Source organism: Cyprinus carpio, chromosome B19 (assembly GCF_018340385.1).
Source record: "Cyprinus carpio isolate SPL01 chromosome B19, ASM1834038v1, whole genome shotgun sequence".
Taxonomy (NCBI): Eukaryota; Metazoa; Chordata; class Actinopteri; order Cypriniformes; family Cyprinidae; genus Cyprinus; species Cyprinus carpio.
Window position 1 is genome coordinate 31,361,390 of NC_056615.1, and position 18,875 is coordinate 31,380,264.

Genomic DNA, 18,875 nt, shown 5'->3' on the forward strand with positions numbered 1-18,875 from the left:
TACTAACTCGTGGCCTCAAGATACTAACTCGTGGCCTCAAGATACTAACTCGTGACCTCAAGATACTAACTCGTGGCCTCAAGATAAGTAACTCGTGGCCTCAAGATACTAACTCGTGGCCTCAAGATAAGTAACTCATGGCCTCAAGATACTAACTCGTGGCCTCAAGATACTAACTCGTGGCCTCAAGATAAGTAACTCGTGGCCTCAAGATACTAACTCGTGGCCTCAAGATACTAACTCGTGGCCTCAAGATACTAACTCGTGGCCTCAAGATAAGTAACTCGTGGCCTCAAGATACTTACTCGTGGCCTCAAGATACTAACTCGTGGCCTCAAGATACTAACTCGTGGCCTCAAGATAAGTACATCGTGGCCTCAAGATACTAACTCGTGGCCTCAAGATACTAACTCGTGGCCTCAAGATACTAACTCGTGGCCTCAAGATACTAACTCGTGACCTCAAGATACTAACTCGTGGCCTCAAGATAAGTAACTCGTGGTCTCAAGATACTAACTCGTGGCCTCAAGATACTAACTCGTGGCCTCAAGATACTAACTCGTGGCCTCAAGATACTAACTCGTGGCCTCAAGATACTAACTCGTGACCTCAAGATACTAACTCGTGGCCTCAAGATAAGTAACTCGTGGCCTCAAGATAAGTAACTCGTGGCCTCAAGATACTAACTCGTGGCCTCAAGATACTAACTCGTGGCCTCAAGATACTAACTCGTGGCCCCAAGATACTAACTCGTGGCCTCAAGATACTAACTCGTGGCCTCAAGATACTAACTCGTGGCCTCAAGATAAGTAACTTGTGGCCTCAAGATAAGTAACTCGTGGCTTCAAGATACTAACTCGTGGCCTCAAGATACTAACTCGTGTCCTCAAGATACTAACTCGTGGCCTCAAGATACTAACTCGTGACCTCAAGATACTAACTCGTGGCCTCAAGATAAGTAACTCGTGGCCTCAAGATAAGTAACTCGTGGCCTCAAGATACTAACTCGTGGCCTCAAGATACTAACTCGTGGCCTCAAGATAAGTAACTGGTGGCCTCAAGATACTAACTCGTGGCCTCAAGATACTAACTCGTGGCCTCAAGATACTAACTCGTGGCCTCAAGATACTAACTCGTGGCCTCAAGATACTAACTCGTGGCCTCAAGATAAGTAACTCGTGGCCTCAAGATACTAACTCGTGGCCTCAAGATAAGTAACTCATGGCCTCAAGATACTAACTCGTGGCCTCAAGATACTAACTCGTGGCCTCAAGATAAGTAACTCGTGGCCTCAAGATACTAACTCGTGGCCTCAAGATACTAACTCGTGGCCTCAAGATACTAACTCGTGGCCTCAAGATAAGGTAACTCGTGGCCTCAAGATACTAACTCGTGGCCTCAAGATACTAACTCGTGGCCTCAAGATAAGTAAGTCGTGGCCTCAAGATAAGTAACTCGTGGCCTCAAGATACTAACTCGTGGCCTCAAGATACTAACTCGTGGCCTCAAGATACTAACTCGTGGCCTCAAGATAAGTAACTCATGGCCTCAAGATACTAACTCGTGGCCTCAAGATAAGTAAGTCGTGGCCTCAAGATAAGTAACTCGTGGCCTCAAGATACTAACTCGTGGCCTCAAGATACTAACTCGTGGCCTCAAGATAAGTAACTCGTGGCCTCAAGATACTAACTCGTGGCCTCAAGATACTAACTCGTGGCCTCAAGATAAGTAACTCGTGGCCTCAAGATACTAACTCGTGGCCTCAAGATACTAACTCGTGGCCTCAAGATAGTGAAGTGTCTGACACATGGACCCTGTACTGTAGTGCAATGTAATACTTCACATTCTGTGCAATATTCTCTGTTTTAATATTCAGTGTAATATAGTTTGCTGCAGTTCTGCTTCTATTTATTTACTAGTTCTGTTCATCACAATCAATTCAATTCTGTCAATACAGTAATTTAAATCTTGTAGGCTGCATATCCATAGTCCTTTATAATTCTTCTTCATATTTTATAGCATATATTTATACTTCTATTATTATTTATATTCCTTTAAATGTCTTGATGTGCACATCAACTGTGACACAAGAATTGTCCCCCGAGTTATCAATATCAATAAAGATCAATAAAGTATTTCTGATTCTGATTTTAAGTTAGCCTATAGTAGTGTGCAGACTGGTTCATTAATTATTGAAGTGTTTCACATTTTGGAAAAGCATGTCCGTGTAGCCTACGATAAAATGTCAGCAGAGGGCGTTCTAGGCTTAGGTCACGGTACCTCTGTCTGGCTGTATGTATTTATGTGTATTTCCCAGCCAGTACTTGTGACGTCATGTGCAAAGTATGAATTAATAGGATCTTGACAGGACGTTGCCAGTTTTAATATACAAAAGTTGGTGTTTTGAGGTGTAAACAATCGTCGCCTGCATGGCAGATAGTTTTTTTGCGATTGGGTTTGGATTTGGATTTGTTTTGTTTTTGTTGGCGTTTGTGTTGTTGTCATGTGTGTGAAGTGTGTGTTTTGTGTTTACTTATCTTGAGGCCACGAGTTAGTATCTTGAGGCCACGAGTTAGTATCTTGAGGCCACGAGTTAGTATCTTGAGGCCACGAGTTAGTATCTTGAGGCCACGACTTACTTATCTTGAGGCCACGAGTTAGTATCTTGAGGCCACGAGTTACTTATCTTGAGGCCACGACTTACTTATCTTGAGGCCACGAGTTAGTATCTTGAGGCCACGAGTTAGTATCTTGAGGCCACGAGTTACTTATCTTGAGGCCACGAGTTAGTATCTTGAGGCCACGAGTTAGTATCTTGAGGCCACAAGATAAGTTTTTTTTTTTGACAAAGTGGGACCAGAGGGGCTCCATATCCAGATTTTCAAATAGTTGTATCTCAGACAAATATTGTCCTCCTAACAAACCATACATCAATGGAGAGATTATTTATTCAGCTTTCAGATGATGTATAAATCTACATTTCTGAACATTGACCCTTATGACTGTTTTTTTTGCTCCAGGGTCACATACTGTATGTTATGGCAGCTCCGATCAAAATGAATAAATGACACGTGAAACTTCAAATAAAGATTGTATCTATTACACTGTTATGCTAGCAAAAAACAAAAATAAACAAACAAAAAACAAAACAAAAAAACATCTTGCATCTATCTTGCACTGTTAGCACTATTAGCCAATTAAAATGTCCAGTCTTACAGATTATGATGTAAAATATATAACACTGTAGTATTTGGGACAATAATAATGCATTATAATGTTGGATTCTGAAAGGTTTTCTTATTTTAAATGACGCTTCTCATCCAGTGTGTGAAGTTCTGCAAGATTCTAAGTAACTGGAAACAGATTTAATTTTATAAACAACAGTAACATGCAAAATCTATTTTTATATGGAAAATGTGTATATTCTGCTCTATTCTAAATGTACCTTGACTAGGCCTGTTGTGTTTTTCGAGGCACCTGCACAAAAAAGAGCAAAACTTTCACAAAATTTGATTTCTTGATGATTTGATATTTTATAATAGTGATTTTATAAATTCAAATTATAAAGCAAAAAAGTGGAAATGAATGACTAATAAGCCAATAAGTGCTCCTCTGCTGCTATCTACTGGTTAAAGTGATAATTTGGTGTCTTTTGTTCACCACAAAATATATTATTGGTTTAAAGGGGATCATTTTACAGCTTTAAAGTGCTGGAAACAGTTGTGTGAAATGCTTGAAAGTCATTGAAAAATCCTTCTCTCTCAAAAGCCTGAAACTAATAATGTCAACTCAAGTTAATTTATCTACATAGCACTTTTAACAATACTGAAAAATAGTGTGTCAATAAAGCAAAAAGACATTAGTGATGATTTATTTCTCAGTGGATCTCTGTGCATTAATGTGTCAGCAGATCAACACTGGTTCCCAAATAAACCAGATCGCTAAGCAGTTCATTTATGTTTTCACTTTTCAAATAAAAGCGTGGTTTCAGTTAAATATGTTGCAGGCTCATTAATTGGTAATAAATAGTTGATAATAAATGATATTGAAGATAATAAATAATCAAAATGTATTGGAGTTGTTTTTGCAGCTGCGGATGCTTATTTTTCTCGTGAGACTTGGCAGCAGTGGTTTGCTTGAGCTGCGCTCAGTTATTGGACTGTTTTTGTCATTTGCTATTTAATGTTTCTCTTGTGCACCAGAAATGGCAAAGATTATGAGCTGGACAAAGTGGTGCATCAGTGCAAAAGCTCACAAAGTCTCGCCGGCAGAATTTTTTTTTGCAAAAGGTGACAAAAGTCTATAAACAAGTTTTTGCATTTTGCAAGAAGAGAGTTATGTTTGGAGTTCTGGTGATATGATTTTTTTGCCATATCGCCCATCCCTTATTTCTATATTATGTGTTATTATGACATTGCACATCAAACAGCAAAGCTTAATAAACCACAGCTTTAAATAAATAAAGCATTTCAAATTATGTCGAAGCTTCATAAGCTTTCCTAAAGAAAGGAAGTGGAAACACGTTGTGGTTTAGTGTCTCTGCACTGAAAGGAAATCTGCAGTTTGATCAATGCTTTTACAGACGAAAGACAATGGAGAAGATCATGCTCTTTTGTGTTTTTTCATACTTGATTGTTCAGATCAGCTCCAGCGGTAAATATATTTTTGACATATACATTATTGAGCTTTATATACTTACATATAATCAATGTTTTAATCATTTCAAAGGATCAGTGTATGATGTTTTCCAGATGTTTCAGAACATAATGTGACTCTGTTAAGATTCCGGCTGAATGAAACCATCATTCTGAGCTGCAACATAACCGAGAGATTCACCAACATATATGAAATAGCCTGGTATCACCAGAATCCTGAATCTGGGCGACTAACACTGATATTTGCTATGGGCGAGAGAGATCTAAATTCAATGCGTGTAAACATTCACGCAACATTTATAGCAGATGAATGGAGAAACACATTCTCGCTAATTATTACTGGACTAATGGAGTCAGATTCAGGTCTTTATTTCTGTGGAACAAGATTAGTGAATTCAGACATGTACTTTGAGAAACCCATCAGACTACAGCTTGAGGGTTAGTACTGCCGACTTCTCAATTTCTCTCAAATTTTCATCATCACTAGTAAACTACTTTACTCAAAACGGCTGTTTTTTTTTTTTACTGCAATGCCATATAAGAACCATTTTTGTTTTCCCAAAGAACCTTCTAGTGATCAGTTCTTTAAAAAACATAGTTTTCTATAGTGTGAAGAACACTTGAATCATCTATAGAACCGTTTTCCATTATAAAAAAAAACTTTTGTGTTGTTTTTTCTTTAATGCAGTGTTTGTGCTCCAGATATGAATGATTCCTGAAATCATGTGTGTTGCTGAGGAGTGATCATAAATCTAAAATGATCATATATTTCAAATATTTTCAGACAAGCTGACAGACAGAGAGGACGAAGCTCATTCTGGTGTTGAGATCACAGGTGAGAGCAGAAATCATTCTTGTTTGTGTCTCAGTTTATTTCAGGAACTCTCAGTGTATTTGTTATAGGTTATGCAATTTGAATATTTCGTGGATTCTTCATAGAACCATCAAATCCAATTCAATTTTTTTTTAAGAGTGTAACTATTCATAGCAACGTACTTGTCACATTATTACAGAAAGTGCTTCACAGATGTGATTTTAGCATGATTTTATGTTGGTTTCTGGATGTTTTCTGTCTGTCTGTAGACTGGCTGGCGCTGACGGAGCGTGTGCTGATGTTCGGTGGTGTTGGTTTGGCTGTGTTGGTTTTTTTTCTGGTTATAATCATTGCAGGAAGAAACATTTACTGTCAGGGTTGGCGGAAAGGATGGATCGCCGCCGAACATGTTGGTCTGAATGTTCAAAAATCACCTAAACGACTTTTGTGAGCTTTATTTTTGACTCTTTCACAATAATAATCATCAGTTTATACTTTACACCAGTGGTGGCTCACCAGTGTGATTCAGATGTGTTTCTGTCGGCCAGATCTCATAGATGTCTGTTTTATCTGTTTCACGGCACAGACTTGTTCAAATAAAATGAGAGATTTCTGATCAAATAATCAGCAGTAAAACTAAGAAATCACATCACGGTCGTATTTCTGATGAAAAAAGGATAGAAATTATCATTCTTTGTAAATGTGATGTAGACCTAAACATACTGTCTGTTACTATAATTAAACAGAAACAGGCATGAATGAATAAGTTTGTGTGTACCAGTTTATTTCTGTGTGACTAAATTGCAATCCTGAAACAAATTCATTTATTATGATCAATGTATCACTTCTTATTGTAAAACTGATACAACATCAATGCTGTTTTAAATCTCTAATTAAACTACAAAAATGGGTACTTTTATCATGTTTGTTTTGTGATTTCACTAGTTTCTGTTATTAATTTCTGATTAGTTTTCTGATAAATCTTATCTTTGTTGGTGAAATGCTGTGGTTGTGTGACAGAATCCTCTGGTGTTTCATTTAAAATATCTTCAGCTGTGTTCTGAGGATGAATGAAAGTCTTGGTGAGCATAACAACATGAGGGTAAGTAAATAAGTGAATAGATTTACACTCAGCTTACACTGACCAAAGTGTTACGTAAAGTGCTGGAAAAGCCATACAGTCGTGGCCATAAATATCAGCACCCTCGGCTGTGAAAATTAATCTGCATTGTTAATCCTTTTGGTGTTTTATTTAAAAAAAATCACAAAAATGTATCCTTTCATTGGATAATAAGAATTTAAAATGGGGGGAAATATCATTCTAAAAATAAATGTTTTTCTCAAATACTCGTTGGATACAATTATTGGCACCCCTAGAAATATCTCTGAAGTATATTCCCATTCATATTCACAATTTTGAGCACTCCAGCATGATTATAAGCATGAAATCATCCAGCCATAACTTCCTGTTTCACAAAAATATAAAGAGGAGGGAAAACAAAGGCCAAATCCCCTTAATCATCCATTACAATGAGAAAAAACAAAGAATATATTTCTGATGTGCAGCAAAAGATAATTGAGCTTCACAAATTAGTGAAGTGGCTTTAAGAAAAGAGCTAGAGCAGTGAAAATTCCCATTTCCACCATCAGGGCAATAATTAAGAATTTCCAACCAACAGAAAATGTTATAAATCTGCCTGGAAGAGGATGTGTGTCTATATCATCCTTATGCACAGTGAAAAGGAGAGTTTGAGTGGCTAAAGACTCTCCAAGGGTCACAGCTGGAGAATTGCAGAAAATAGTTGAGTCTCGGGGTCAGAAAACCTTTAAAAAAATTGTCAAACAGAACCTACATCAACACATGTTGTTTGGGAGGGTTTCAAGAAAAATTCTCCTCGCTCATCCAAAAACAAACTCCAGCATATTCAGTTATCAGCGATAATGCTCTTTTGTGTTTTTTCATACAGGATTATTCAGATCAGCTCCAGTGGTAAATATATTCTACTTTACAATTTCACATTATTGAACTTTTTATCCTTAAATATAATAAAGTTCCCTTTCGAAGGAACTACACACTGAGTCCTCTAGAGGGCGCTATGGGAACGCTAACAGCGTGACCGGTGTCTGAAGCATGAATGAAAAAACGACAATGAACTTGACATTGGCAGGCGGAAGACTATGATGTAAGCTAATGAGCGACTGCGGATATAAAAGGGCACTTGAAGAACACATCATCCTCTTTTTTGTCTTCAAGCCTTGTGTACTAAGCATGTGTGTTTGACTCACGAGTTGTTGCATTCACGGAACTACTAGAGCAGAGGTACTGTACTCGAGTTTTTGCCAGCGTTTGCACGAGCACGTTCGCCTCTTGGGGGAGTTGAACAAGCTTAATGCGATGCATTCGCGGTGGTTTCTGTTCTCGCCTGATTCTTGAGGGAATTAAGTGTTTGATCAGAATGTATGGCTCTCAGATGAGAGATAGCCACGCTGCGAGAGGTGATTGCATTGAGAATTCCTGATTCTTTTGAGAATTTAGCGCCTCTCACCCGCGTTTCGGGTCTCGCGGCTGCCAGTTAATCAGGCAGTTAATCAGTCCGATCACGGGTATTGTAGGCGGGGCATGGAAGGAATCTGACATGGAATGCTTTTTTCTTCCAGAATTCCTTTTGTATAGATTTATAGAATAGGAACAGTGTATAATGTGGGTTATCTACATTATTTGTGAAGGAGGGTCCTGACTTGGTGAAAAAAAGGCAAGTTTTTTGAGTTGTTAGGCTCTTGTTTGAACCTCTGAGCCTCCTCATCCTCTCAGTCCAGGTTGTGAGGCTCTCTGTGAGCCTCCCTGATCAGCGGTTCTTGAGGGGGCTAGGCTGAGATCACAGTTCCTGGTTCTCTCAACAGAGCGCTGTGGAGCCGCTTAGACAGAACTATTAGTATGTAGGCTCTATGTGAGCCTCACTTAGTGTGTCTAGCATTGAGTAGTCAGGTCTCCTCTCGTTTAGAGAGACGTTACGTTGAGACCTCCACTCTTAAGAGCTCCTCAACTAGGTTGGGTGTTGGTAGGCTTCCTCTCGTTTAAGAGTGTTATTCTGCTGAAGCCTCCGCTCTCCATAGCTCCGCTTAGACAGCACTATTGGTTTTTAGGCTCCTTTTTTTTTCTTTGTGAGGCTCATTAACTGTCTTTAGCTCTGAGTGTTGTCAGGCCTCCTCTCGCTCCTGAGGGTCATCATGCTGAGGCCTCCACTCTTAAGAGCTTCTCTAAGAGGGTTGAGTGTTAGGCTTCCTCTCGTTTTAGAGTGTCATCCTGCTGAAGCCTTCGCTCTCAGAGCTCCGTCATGGGCAGTGATTGAGTTTGTAGGCTCTTTCTTTGAGCCTCACTTACTGCCCCGGCACTGAGTGTAGCCAGGTCTCCTCTCGGTTTAGAGAGTCGTTATGCTGAGACCTCCACTCTTAAGAGCTCCCCTACCAGGGTTGAGCATTGTTAGGTTTCCTCTCATTTTAGAGAGTCATTCTTCTGAAGCCTCCGCTCCCCAGAGCTCCGCCTAGGCAGTAGAGGAGTGTAGGCTCTTCTATTTTGAGCCTCACTAACTGCCTTTGATGCCGAGTGTGGATAGGTCTCCTCTCATTTTAAAGAGTCGTTATGCTGAGTTCTCCACTCTTAAGAGCTCAAACTAGGATTGAGTGTGTAGGTTTCCTCTCATTTAAGAGGGTCATTCTGCTGAAGCCTCCACTCTCCATAGCTTCACTCTTCAGAGCTCCGCCTAGGCAGTAGAGGCCTCACTACTGCCTTTGACATTGAGTGTGGCTAGGCTGAGGCCTCCACTCTTAAGAGCTCCCCTACCAGGATTGAGCATGGTAGGCTTCCTCTCATGCAGAGAGTCATTCTGTGAAGCCTCCACTCTCCTTAGCTCCGCTTGGACAGTAATATTGGTAGGTAGGCTCCTCTTTTGTGAGCCTCGCCAACTGTCTTTAGCGTTGAGTGTTGTCAGGCCTCCTCTCACTCTAGAGAGTTTTCATGCTCAGGCCTCCACTCTTAAGAGCTTCTCTAAGAGGGTTGAGCATGGTAGGCTTCCTCTCATTTTGAGAGTCATTCTGCTGAAGCCTCTGCTCCTCAGAGCTAATGCAATGCTAAAATCCACATAGTGGTAATTGTGCACGCTAGAACCTTTGCACACTTTCTAAAATCCACATAAGGGGTCAGGGTGCACACAAGACTCTGTGCACTGTCTGGAATCCTGTACGGTAAGGGTTACGCGTTTTAGCTATGTTCCCTTTCTCAGACTAGGTTAGACCCCCCTGTACCTTGGGGTCCACTCAACCAGTGTGTCCCTACTAACACACGTGGAGCATCGCTCTCCTCAGCATTGAGGGTTATGGTGAGCAGGGTGCTCCTGTTGACTTGCTTTCTGTTAGGGGAGTCATGCTGCTGGAGCCTCCGCTCCCCAGAGCTCTGCTTAAAAACAGTATTATTGGTATGTAGGCTCTTTTTTCTGTGAGCCTCGCTGACTGTCTTTAGCACTGAGTGTAGTCAGGCTGTTATGCTGAGGCTTTCACTCTTAAGAGCTCCCCTGCAGGGTTGAGCGTCATAGTTTTCCTCTCGTTTTAGAGTCATTTTGCTGAAGCCTCCGCTCCCCAGAGCTCCGCCTAGGCAGTAGTCACTACCTGCCATTCAATTCTTCGTCATCAGTTAGGAACCTAGGTGTGCTATTTGATAGCAACCTTTCCTTAGAAAGCCACGTTTTTTCTAGCATTTGTAAAACTGCATTTTTCCATCTCAAAAATATATCTACATTACGGCCTATGCTCTCAATGTCAAATGCAGAAATGTTAATCCATGCGTTTATGACCTCAAGGTTAGACTATTGTAATGCTCTATTGGTGGGTTGTTCTGCACGCTTAGTAAACAAACTCCAGTAAGTCCAAAATGCAGCAGCTAGAGTTCTTACTAGAACCAGGAAGTATGATCATATTAGCCCGGTCCTGTCAACACTGCACTGGCTCCCTATCAAACATCGTATAGATTTTAAAATCTTGCTTATTACTTATAAAGCCCTGAATGGTTTAGCACCTCAGTATTTGAATGAGCTCTTGTTACATTATAGTCCTCCACGTCCGCTCCGTTCTCAAAACTCTGGCAATTTGATAATACCTAGAATATCAAAGTCAAACTGCGGGCGGCAGATCCTTCTCCTATTTAGCGCCCAAACTCTGGAATAACCTACCTAACATTGTTCGGGAGGCAGACACACTCTTGCAGTTTAAATCTAGATTAAAGACCCATCTCTTTAACCTGGCTTACACATAACATACTAATACACTTCTAATATCCAAATCCGTTAAAGGATTTTTAGGCTGCATTAATTAGGTAAACCGGAAACCGGGAACACTTCCCATAAGACCCGATGTACTTGCTACATCGTTAGAAGAATGGCATCTACGCTCATATTAGTCTGTTTCTCTCTTACTCCGAGGTCACCGTAGCCACCAGATCCAGTCTGTATCCAAGTCAGAGGGTCACTGCAGTCACCCGGATCCAGTATGTATCCAGCCCAGATGGTGGATTAGCACCTAGACAAGGACCTCTACAACCCTGAAAGACAGCGGAGACCAGGACTAAAGCCCCAGAGACAGATCCCCTGTAAAGACCTTGTTTCAGACGACCACCGGGACAAGACCACAGGGAAACAGATTATTCTTCTGAACAATCTGACTTTGCTGCAGCCTGGAATTGAACTGCTGGTTTCGTCTGGTCAGAGGAGAACTGGCCCCCCAACTGAGCCTGGTTTCTCCCAAGGTTTTTTTCTCCATTCTCTCACTGATGGAGTTTTGGTTCCTTGCCGCTGTCGCCTCTGGCTTGCTTAGTTGGGGACACTTCATTTACAGCGATATCGTTGACTTGATTGCAAATTATTGCACAGATACTATTTAAACTGAACTGAGCTGCATGATGACATCGCTGAATTCAATGATGCACTGCCTTTATCTGTCATTTTGCATTATTGGCACTGTTTTCCTAATTAATGTTGTTCAGTTGCTTTGACGCAATCTTTTTTGTTTAAAGCGCTATATAAATAAAGATGACTTGACTTGACTTGACTTGCCATTGGCGTGGAGTGTAGCTGGGTCTCCTCTCGCTTTAGAGAGTCGTTAAATACTGAGACCTCCACTCTTAGAGCTCCAGACTTGGACGGTGAGTTAGTTTATGACAGGGATAGGCAACTTCGGTCCTTGAGGGCCACTGTCCTGCAGAGTTTAGCTCCAACCCTAATTAAACACACCTGAACAAGGCAATCAGTGTTTTCGGGATTACTAGATAGATACAGGCAGGTGAGTTTTTATGAGGGCTGAAGCTAAACTCTGCAGGGTAGTGGCCCTCCAGGACCGGAGTTGCCTATCCCTGGTCTATGATGATTGGACCGTGAGCCTAGCGTTTCGCTAGCAGGGATGCTGTTCCTCAAGTCCTGACTTGGGGAAACGGTTACCTAGGCACTTTTCCCTCAGCATGGCAGCGCTGGTATATACGTTCCCATAGCGCCCTCTAGAGGACACTGCGTGGAGTTCACTTTCGAAAGGGAACCATGGTTACATGCGTAACCTGAGACGTTTTATCTAACTCATTCTAAAGGATCAGTTTATGATGTTTTCCAAATGTTTCAGAACATAATGTGACTCTGTTAAGTTTCTGGCTGAATAAAAGCATCAGTCTGAACTGCAGCATGAACGACAGATTTGAAATGGCCTGGTATCACCAGAATCCTGAATCTGGACGACTAACACTGCTGCTGTCTGCCAAGAGCTGGTCATCACTGCACATTGAATACTCTCAAAACAGTTGCATGAGAGTTCATGGAGATAGGAAGAGCATCTCACTAAATATTATTGGACTAATGGAGTCAGATTCAGGTCTTTATTTCTGTGGAACAGGAAATACATTTAATTCAGTCATGTACTTCGACAAACCCATCAGACTAGTGATGGAGGGTTAGTACAGCTGTTCAGTTTCTCTCAAATCTTCATATTGTTTTTAAGACGAAGCTCATTCTGATGTTGAGATCACAGGTGAGAGCAGAAATCATTCTTGTTTGTCTCATTTTATTTCAGGAACTCTTCAAGTGCATTAGTGTATAAGTTATAAGTTATGCAGATTTTAATAACCTAAAGAACCTTTTGTCCATTGGATAGATTCTGTGGATATTAAAGGTTCTTCACAGAACCATCAAATCCAATTAAAAAACTTTTTTTAAGAGTGTAACTGTTTATGTTACTGAGCAATGTAACAGCTTGTCACATTATTACAGAAAGTGCTTCACAGATTCTGTTGTTTAATGAATGTTGGTTTCTGAATGTTTTCTGTCTGTCTGTAGACAGGCTGGCGCTGATGGAGCGTGTGCTGATGGTCGGTGGTGTTGGTTTGGCTGTGTTTGTGTGTTTTCTGGCTATAATCATTGCAGGAAGAAACATTTACTGTCACTGTAGTGGTGGCTCACCAGTGTGATTCAGATGTGGTTCTGTTGGCCAGATCTCATAGACGTCCGTTGTGGCAAAGCTCTAGAGGAGCATTTAAATGTACATATAAGCTGAGCTGAGAAAGTATAAATGTCATCTGTTTTATGGCAAACTTGTTTAAATAAAATGTCTTCAGTGTTAAATGTGTCATTAAATAATCAGCAGTAAAACTAAGAAATCATGTCACAGTTGTATTTTTGATGGACGAATTATAGAAATTCTTTCTAAATGTGATGTAGACCTACAGTAAAAAATACTGTCTGTGACTATAAATAAACAGAAACAGGCGTGAATGAATAAGTGTGTGTGCTGTCTTTCTTTTGGGAAAACCACTTTATTTCTGTGTGACTAATTTGCAATCCTGAAACAAATTAATTCATTATGATCAACTCAACTTACACTGCCCAAAATGCTATATAAAAATAATTATAAATCACTGCCTTTAACTATCATTTTGCATTATTGACACACTGTTTTTTTAATTAATGTTGTTCAGTTGCTTTGACACAATCTTTTTTGTTTAAAGCGCTATATAAATAAAGGTGACTTGACTTGACAAAAATAGAGTATAATAATAAAACAGTTTGAGTAATTAATGAGAGAAATTTCATTTGTGAATCTATCCCTTTCAACATTTCCTTGTTTGTACATTCTGTACTTATTAAAGTCTGATAAGATTGTTTAAATGTTATATTTTTGACTATATAGCCCACTGATTAATGCTTAAAAACATTTTACAAATGTCATATTTCACTAAATACATAAGAATATCCTCCTGTTCTGTCATCATTGCTTTGTACCAATGTTGATTTTTGCTTAGTTTTATGTAACTTTATTATTTTGAGTTTAAAAGTTCTTAGGTAGAGGGTTGTGGTTTAGTTTTATTATGTTGCTGTTGCATTTTCTCTAACATTTTTACATGTTAAGCATCCGCAGAGGTGTACATACAAAAAGTTTGGTATCATTTTACAGGAAATCCTTTGAAATTACATAAAACACTGTTGAAATTGATAAAAATGGTTTTATATGTTGTCTGTGTTATAATAAATGGGAAAAAAAAGGCGCTTTTTGATTTTTTTTTTATAAATTGAAGTTTGAAATTGTATAGCTCAGGTTCTGAGAGGTCCAGCATCCTGCAAACAATTGTATTTGTTTCCAGCACATGTCAGCTAATAGAGGAAAAAGGAAATTTGTTTCTATCATAATCTATGCAAAAGTTATTCTATTCCATCTAAAGGGAGGGATAATACCCTTTTTGTATACATTTTCCGCCTACCCACATTTGAAGTCTATTCATACCCACATATAGTAGAATAAATGCAATATCTTTATATCCTTTTACAGAAAACCATTTGAAGTGACAAAAAAGCTGCTGTTTGTGACAAATAGTATTATTTATGTTGTTTCCCATATGATGAACCACCTCAATACAATGTGCTTTTTGTGTGTGTGTGTTTTCAGAACAGTCTTTGAAGAGGATAAGTCAAACTGCAAACTGCAAACTGCTTTAAATTATTAAATATATCTGGTCTATCACAATCTACAATAGAATCCACAATCTCCAGCTTCATATCATTTCATTTATGTCCATTCTGTATTGGTGTAATGATTGGGAGATCTTACCTGTCTCAATCATCTGTAATATTTCATATTCCAGCCTCCCTTCTGTTGTTTTGACGCATTATCAGCGCTTATCCGCTGCCCGAAGCTTGTACACGACCTTCGGAACGTCAACAAACGAATATATGTTCATCCACACAGTACTGTAATAATCCATGTGTATTTACTGTACTTTCACTGAGATGCATCATGTACTGTACTTTTCTGTCAATAAACAGTTGTTAGCGGAGCTTCCACGCTTCAAAATAAAGAGTCAAATATATAAAAGTAACTAACACGCGTATAGCCTCACCAGATGCGCGTCCTGTCCTCTCCACGGCGACGGTGGTCATCCATAACTTGTAGTATGATTATTATACATTTGATAATCACCGCGACACAAGTTATTCCGCATGTTATCTGTGTTTACAGACAGCGGAGAACTCAGTATCCCATCAGCCAGTGCTTCACCGGCTGAGGAGGATGTGGTCATCACTGTCCACTCCATCCCCCCGCTGTTGACGCAGAGGTGTCAAATTCAGCGGCTCTGAGTGGAGCACACAGCTCAGACTGACAGCTGAAGGGACAAATAGTGCGTCAAAAAAGAGATCCGATCGATATATCAGAAGAAAGCCGCTTAGGCGCATCTTATGACATGGAGAGCGCTTCTTGGTCAAGAAGTGCGTCTTTCTGTATATGCGCGTCTGGACAAAACGCTTTATATCTCACCAATGGAAGCACGCAGAAACGTAAAAATGGTCTTGTTTGAAAGAAGAGATTCTAATCTAAAAGATTTTATCGAGTATATAGGTATGTGTGGCTGTTTGCGGCTGACTGAAGCGGTGCTAAGATGTGATAATAATAATTTGCAATGAGGGTGAGAAATTTTACATCGTGATTCTGTTGAAGATCATTCGATCTGTGATTGTCACACAATAAAATGATCTACATCGTCAGATTCCTGAGAATGAGAGCTTTCTTGTGATATATGACTTGACTGTTTTGTGAAAAATATTTTAAATACACATTCTTATGAAAAAATATTCCTAATCGTTAGACGGAAATTTGTGTGGGGGGGGGAATATATTTCTTAGCTTAATTTTACTACTTTATGAATCATAAAACCCAATTAATGGTATTCTTTGTAAAGAAGACACTCTAAACTTTCAAATGAACCCATATATGGGCTGATACCATATAAGGAAGGCTTTGCAAATGAAACACGAACATTTTGCATGCTATTTTTGGAGCCGGTACCGGGTCCGCAGAGTTTAACTTAAACCATTTAAGTAGCTATATAGCTTTTAGACTTAGATTTGTTACCTGAATTCAAGCAGACTGAGTGAAATAAACCTATAATTGACTAAACAACAATTAAAAAATACAAGTGACTCCATGTACAGGAGTTTACAGTACTCATATTTATTGGTTTTAAAACTTAAGGCCATCAGTTCGAACAGTTTGAGATCGCTTCATGATTTTCACAGCGTTAAGAAAGGAAGTGGAAACACATTGTGGTTTAGTGTCTGCACTGAAAGGAAATCTGCAGTTTGATCAATGTTTTTACAGACGAAAGACAATGGAGAAGATCATGCTCTTTTGTGTTTTTTCATACAGGATTATTCAGATCAGCTCCAGCGGTAAATTTATTCTACTTTACGATTTCACATTATTGATCTTTTTATCCTTAGATATAATTAATGTTTTAATCATTCCAAAGGATCAGTGTATGATGTTTTCCAGATGTTTCAGAACATAATGTGACTCTGTTAAGATTCTGGCTGAATGAAAACATCAGCTATGAACTGCAGCATAAACGACCAATTCCCGTACAGATTTGAAATGGCCTGGTATCACCAGAATCCTGAATTTGGACGACTAACACTGCTGCTGCCTGCCAAGATCTGGTCATTCCTATATATTAAATACCCTGAAAACAGTCGCATGAGAGTTCATGGAGATAGGAAGAACATCTCACTAAATATTATTGGACTAACAGAGTCAGATTCAGGTCTTTATTTCTGTGGAAAAGGACATACATTTAATTCAATCTTGTACTTCGACAAACCCATCAGACTAGTGATGGAGGGTTAGTACAGCTGTTCAGTTTCTCTCAAATCTTCATATTGTTTTTAATGTTGAGAATAATTTGACTGTTTCTCAATTTATTTCATTCATCTATGTTACAAATTAATTTCCATAAAGTTTTTTTTTTTTTACTGCAATGCCATAGAAGAACAATTTTTGTTTCCACAAAGAACCTTCTAGTGATCAGTTCATAAAGAAGCATTGTTTTCTATAGTGTGAAGGACATTTTAATCATCTATAGAACTGTTTTCCATTATAAAGAATCTTTTGTGCGATGGAAAGATTTTGTGGAAGTGCTTCTTTTTATGCAGTGTTTGTGCTCCAGATATGAATGATTCTTCAGTCATGTGTGTTATTCAGGAGTTTGCTGTTATAATAATATTGAAACTCTTTGTGTTTGAGTAAGTGATCATATATTATAAATATTTTCAGACAAGCTGACAGACAGAGAAGACAAAGTTCAGTCCGTCACAGATCTGCCAGAGATCACAGGTGAGAGCAGAAATCATTCTTACTCGTATTTTATTTTATTTCAGGAAATTATTTATTTTATTTTTTACATTATTTTTATTTCAGGAGTCAAGTGCATTAGTGTATTTGTTATAGGTTATGCAAATTTTAATAATCTAAAGATCATTTTGTCCAATGGAAATATTACATGGATGTTCTTCATGAATCCATCAAAGTGAATTAAAAACTTTTTTTTTTAAATAAGTGTAACTGTTCATATTTACTGAGCAACATAACTACTTGTCACATCATTACAGAATGTGCATCACAGATGTAATTTCAGCGGGTTTTTATTACAGTTCAGACCCAGCACGACCGATCTGGATCAGTGTCTGAATGATCTGTGTTTCTTTATTCTGTAGTTTGATTGGTTTCTCTGTCTGTCTGTAGCCTCTACAGTCGAGGCGATGCTGACGGAGCGTGTGATGATGTTCGGTGGTGCTGGTCTGGCTGTGTTTGTGTTTTTTCTGGCTACAGTTGTTGCAGGAGGAATCATTCACTGTTACGGTTGGCAGAAAGGATGGGCCACAGCTAAACGTGCTGGTCTGACTGATTAAAAAAATAACCTACATGTCACAAAATTTTGTGCTTTATTTTTCACTCTATCACAATAATCAGCATTGCTGTATGTTATCACTGATGGTGGCTACAGATCTCATTTAGACTTCTGTTGTGGTAAAGTTCTCAAGGAGCATTAAAGTGCCCCCTTTATGCTATCTGAAAAGTACATAATTTGGTTTTGAGCATCCTCAACAGTAGGTTCACATGCATGCAAGATCAATAAACATGCACTTTCATTGACTCTTGTGTGCATGATTCTCAAACGATTCATTCGAAGATTCATCTTTCCAAACCCCTCCTTTGTGAGAGGCTACTCTGCTCTGATTGGACAGATATGTGTCCCTGGAGCATAAAACCAGTCATAAGTTGCACAGATATATTTGTAGCAATAGCCAACAATATGTATGGGCCAAAATGATTGATTATGCAAATGTGGTAACTTGTGACGTGTGAACAAATGACTCATTTCAATGATTCAGAGTCAACTCTTTTTTTTCAAAGCACTTTGAGCTTTACAGACTATTTACATTCAAATACAGCTACATCACATACTGAATAAAAGGTAATTTTCAAAAATCCATAATGGGGCACTTTAATATGTACATTTAAGCTGAGTTCAAGAGAAATATAAATTCCATGGCACATAAAGCTTGCTCAAATAAAATGTCTTCAATGTTAAATGTGTTTGTTGAGAGTTCTGATCAAATAAAGAGCAGTAAAACTAAGAAATCACACGCGTTGTGCATTTTCTGACTGAAAACCTGATTATTAGCATTTTTTTGTTCAGAAAAACAAGAAATGGTTTCAAATCAATTCACAATAAACAATCATGATTTCCAAAAATTGTGTCATGCAACGCTCTCAAACAAGAAGATCCAATTGCAGCTTTTACTGAAGAGTCCAAAAACAGCAATCCACATCAGGGCAAAAGCAGAAAAACATACAAAAATGTAACCCGCAGAAACAGACAACAGAAAACAATACTGATGCAGTCAAAGGCTACGGAACATGGTGTATATAGAGGAACTAATAAGACTAATGACACACAGCTGGAAACAATGAGAACTAATAGACAGAGCAAAGGGTGATGGGAAATGAAGTCCGAATAAACAAACGATGACCCAGAAGGAGTGCCCTCTGGT

At 39.0% G+C, this 18,875-nt stretch overlaps 1 protein-coding gene and 1 long non-coding RNA gene across 4 annotated transcripts in view; one reads left to right on the forward strand and one right to left on the reverse strand.

The window, feature by feature from the left end:
* Positions 1–18,470, forward strand: part of LOC109081328 — a 32,395-nt gene extending 13,925 nt beyond the window's left edge. For 2 of the 3 annotated variants that reach the window (XM_042746056.1, XM_042746055.1), the window contains exons 5-6: positions 5,440–5,490; positions 5,739–6,382. In XM_042746056.1, coding sequence (XP_042601990.1) covers positions 5,440–5,490; positions 5,739–5,920 — 233 coding nt within the window. In that variant the 3' untranslated portion in view covers positions 5,921–6,382. Of the gene's footprint in view, positions 1–5,439; positions 5,491–5,738; positions 6,383–17,094; positions 17,155–17,562 lie in introns of those variants that run through there. The other variant, XM_042746057.1, reaches the window with a different exon arrangement.
* Positions 14,593–14,986, reverse strand: LOC122140873. Its single transcript, XR_006157414.1, has 2 exons — positions 14,888–14,986; positions 14,593–14,695 (listed from the first exon to the last, which is right to left on the reverse strand). It is a non-coding gene; the product is annotated as an uncharacterized LOC122140873 (long non-coding RNA).
* Positions 18,471–18,875: the final 405 nt, after the last annotated feature.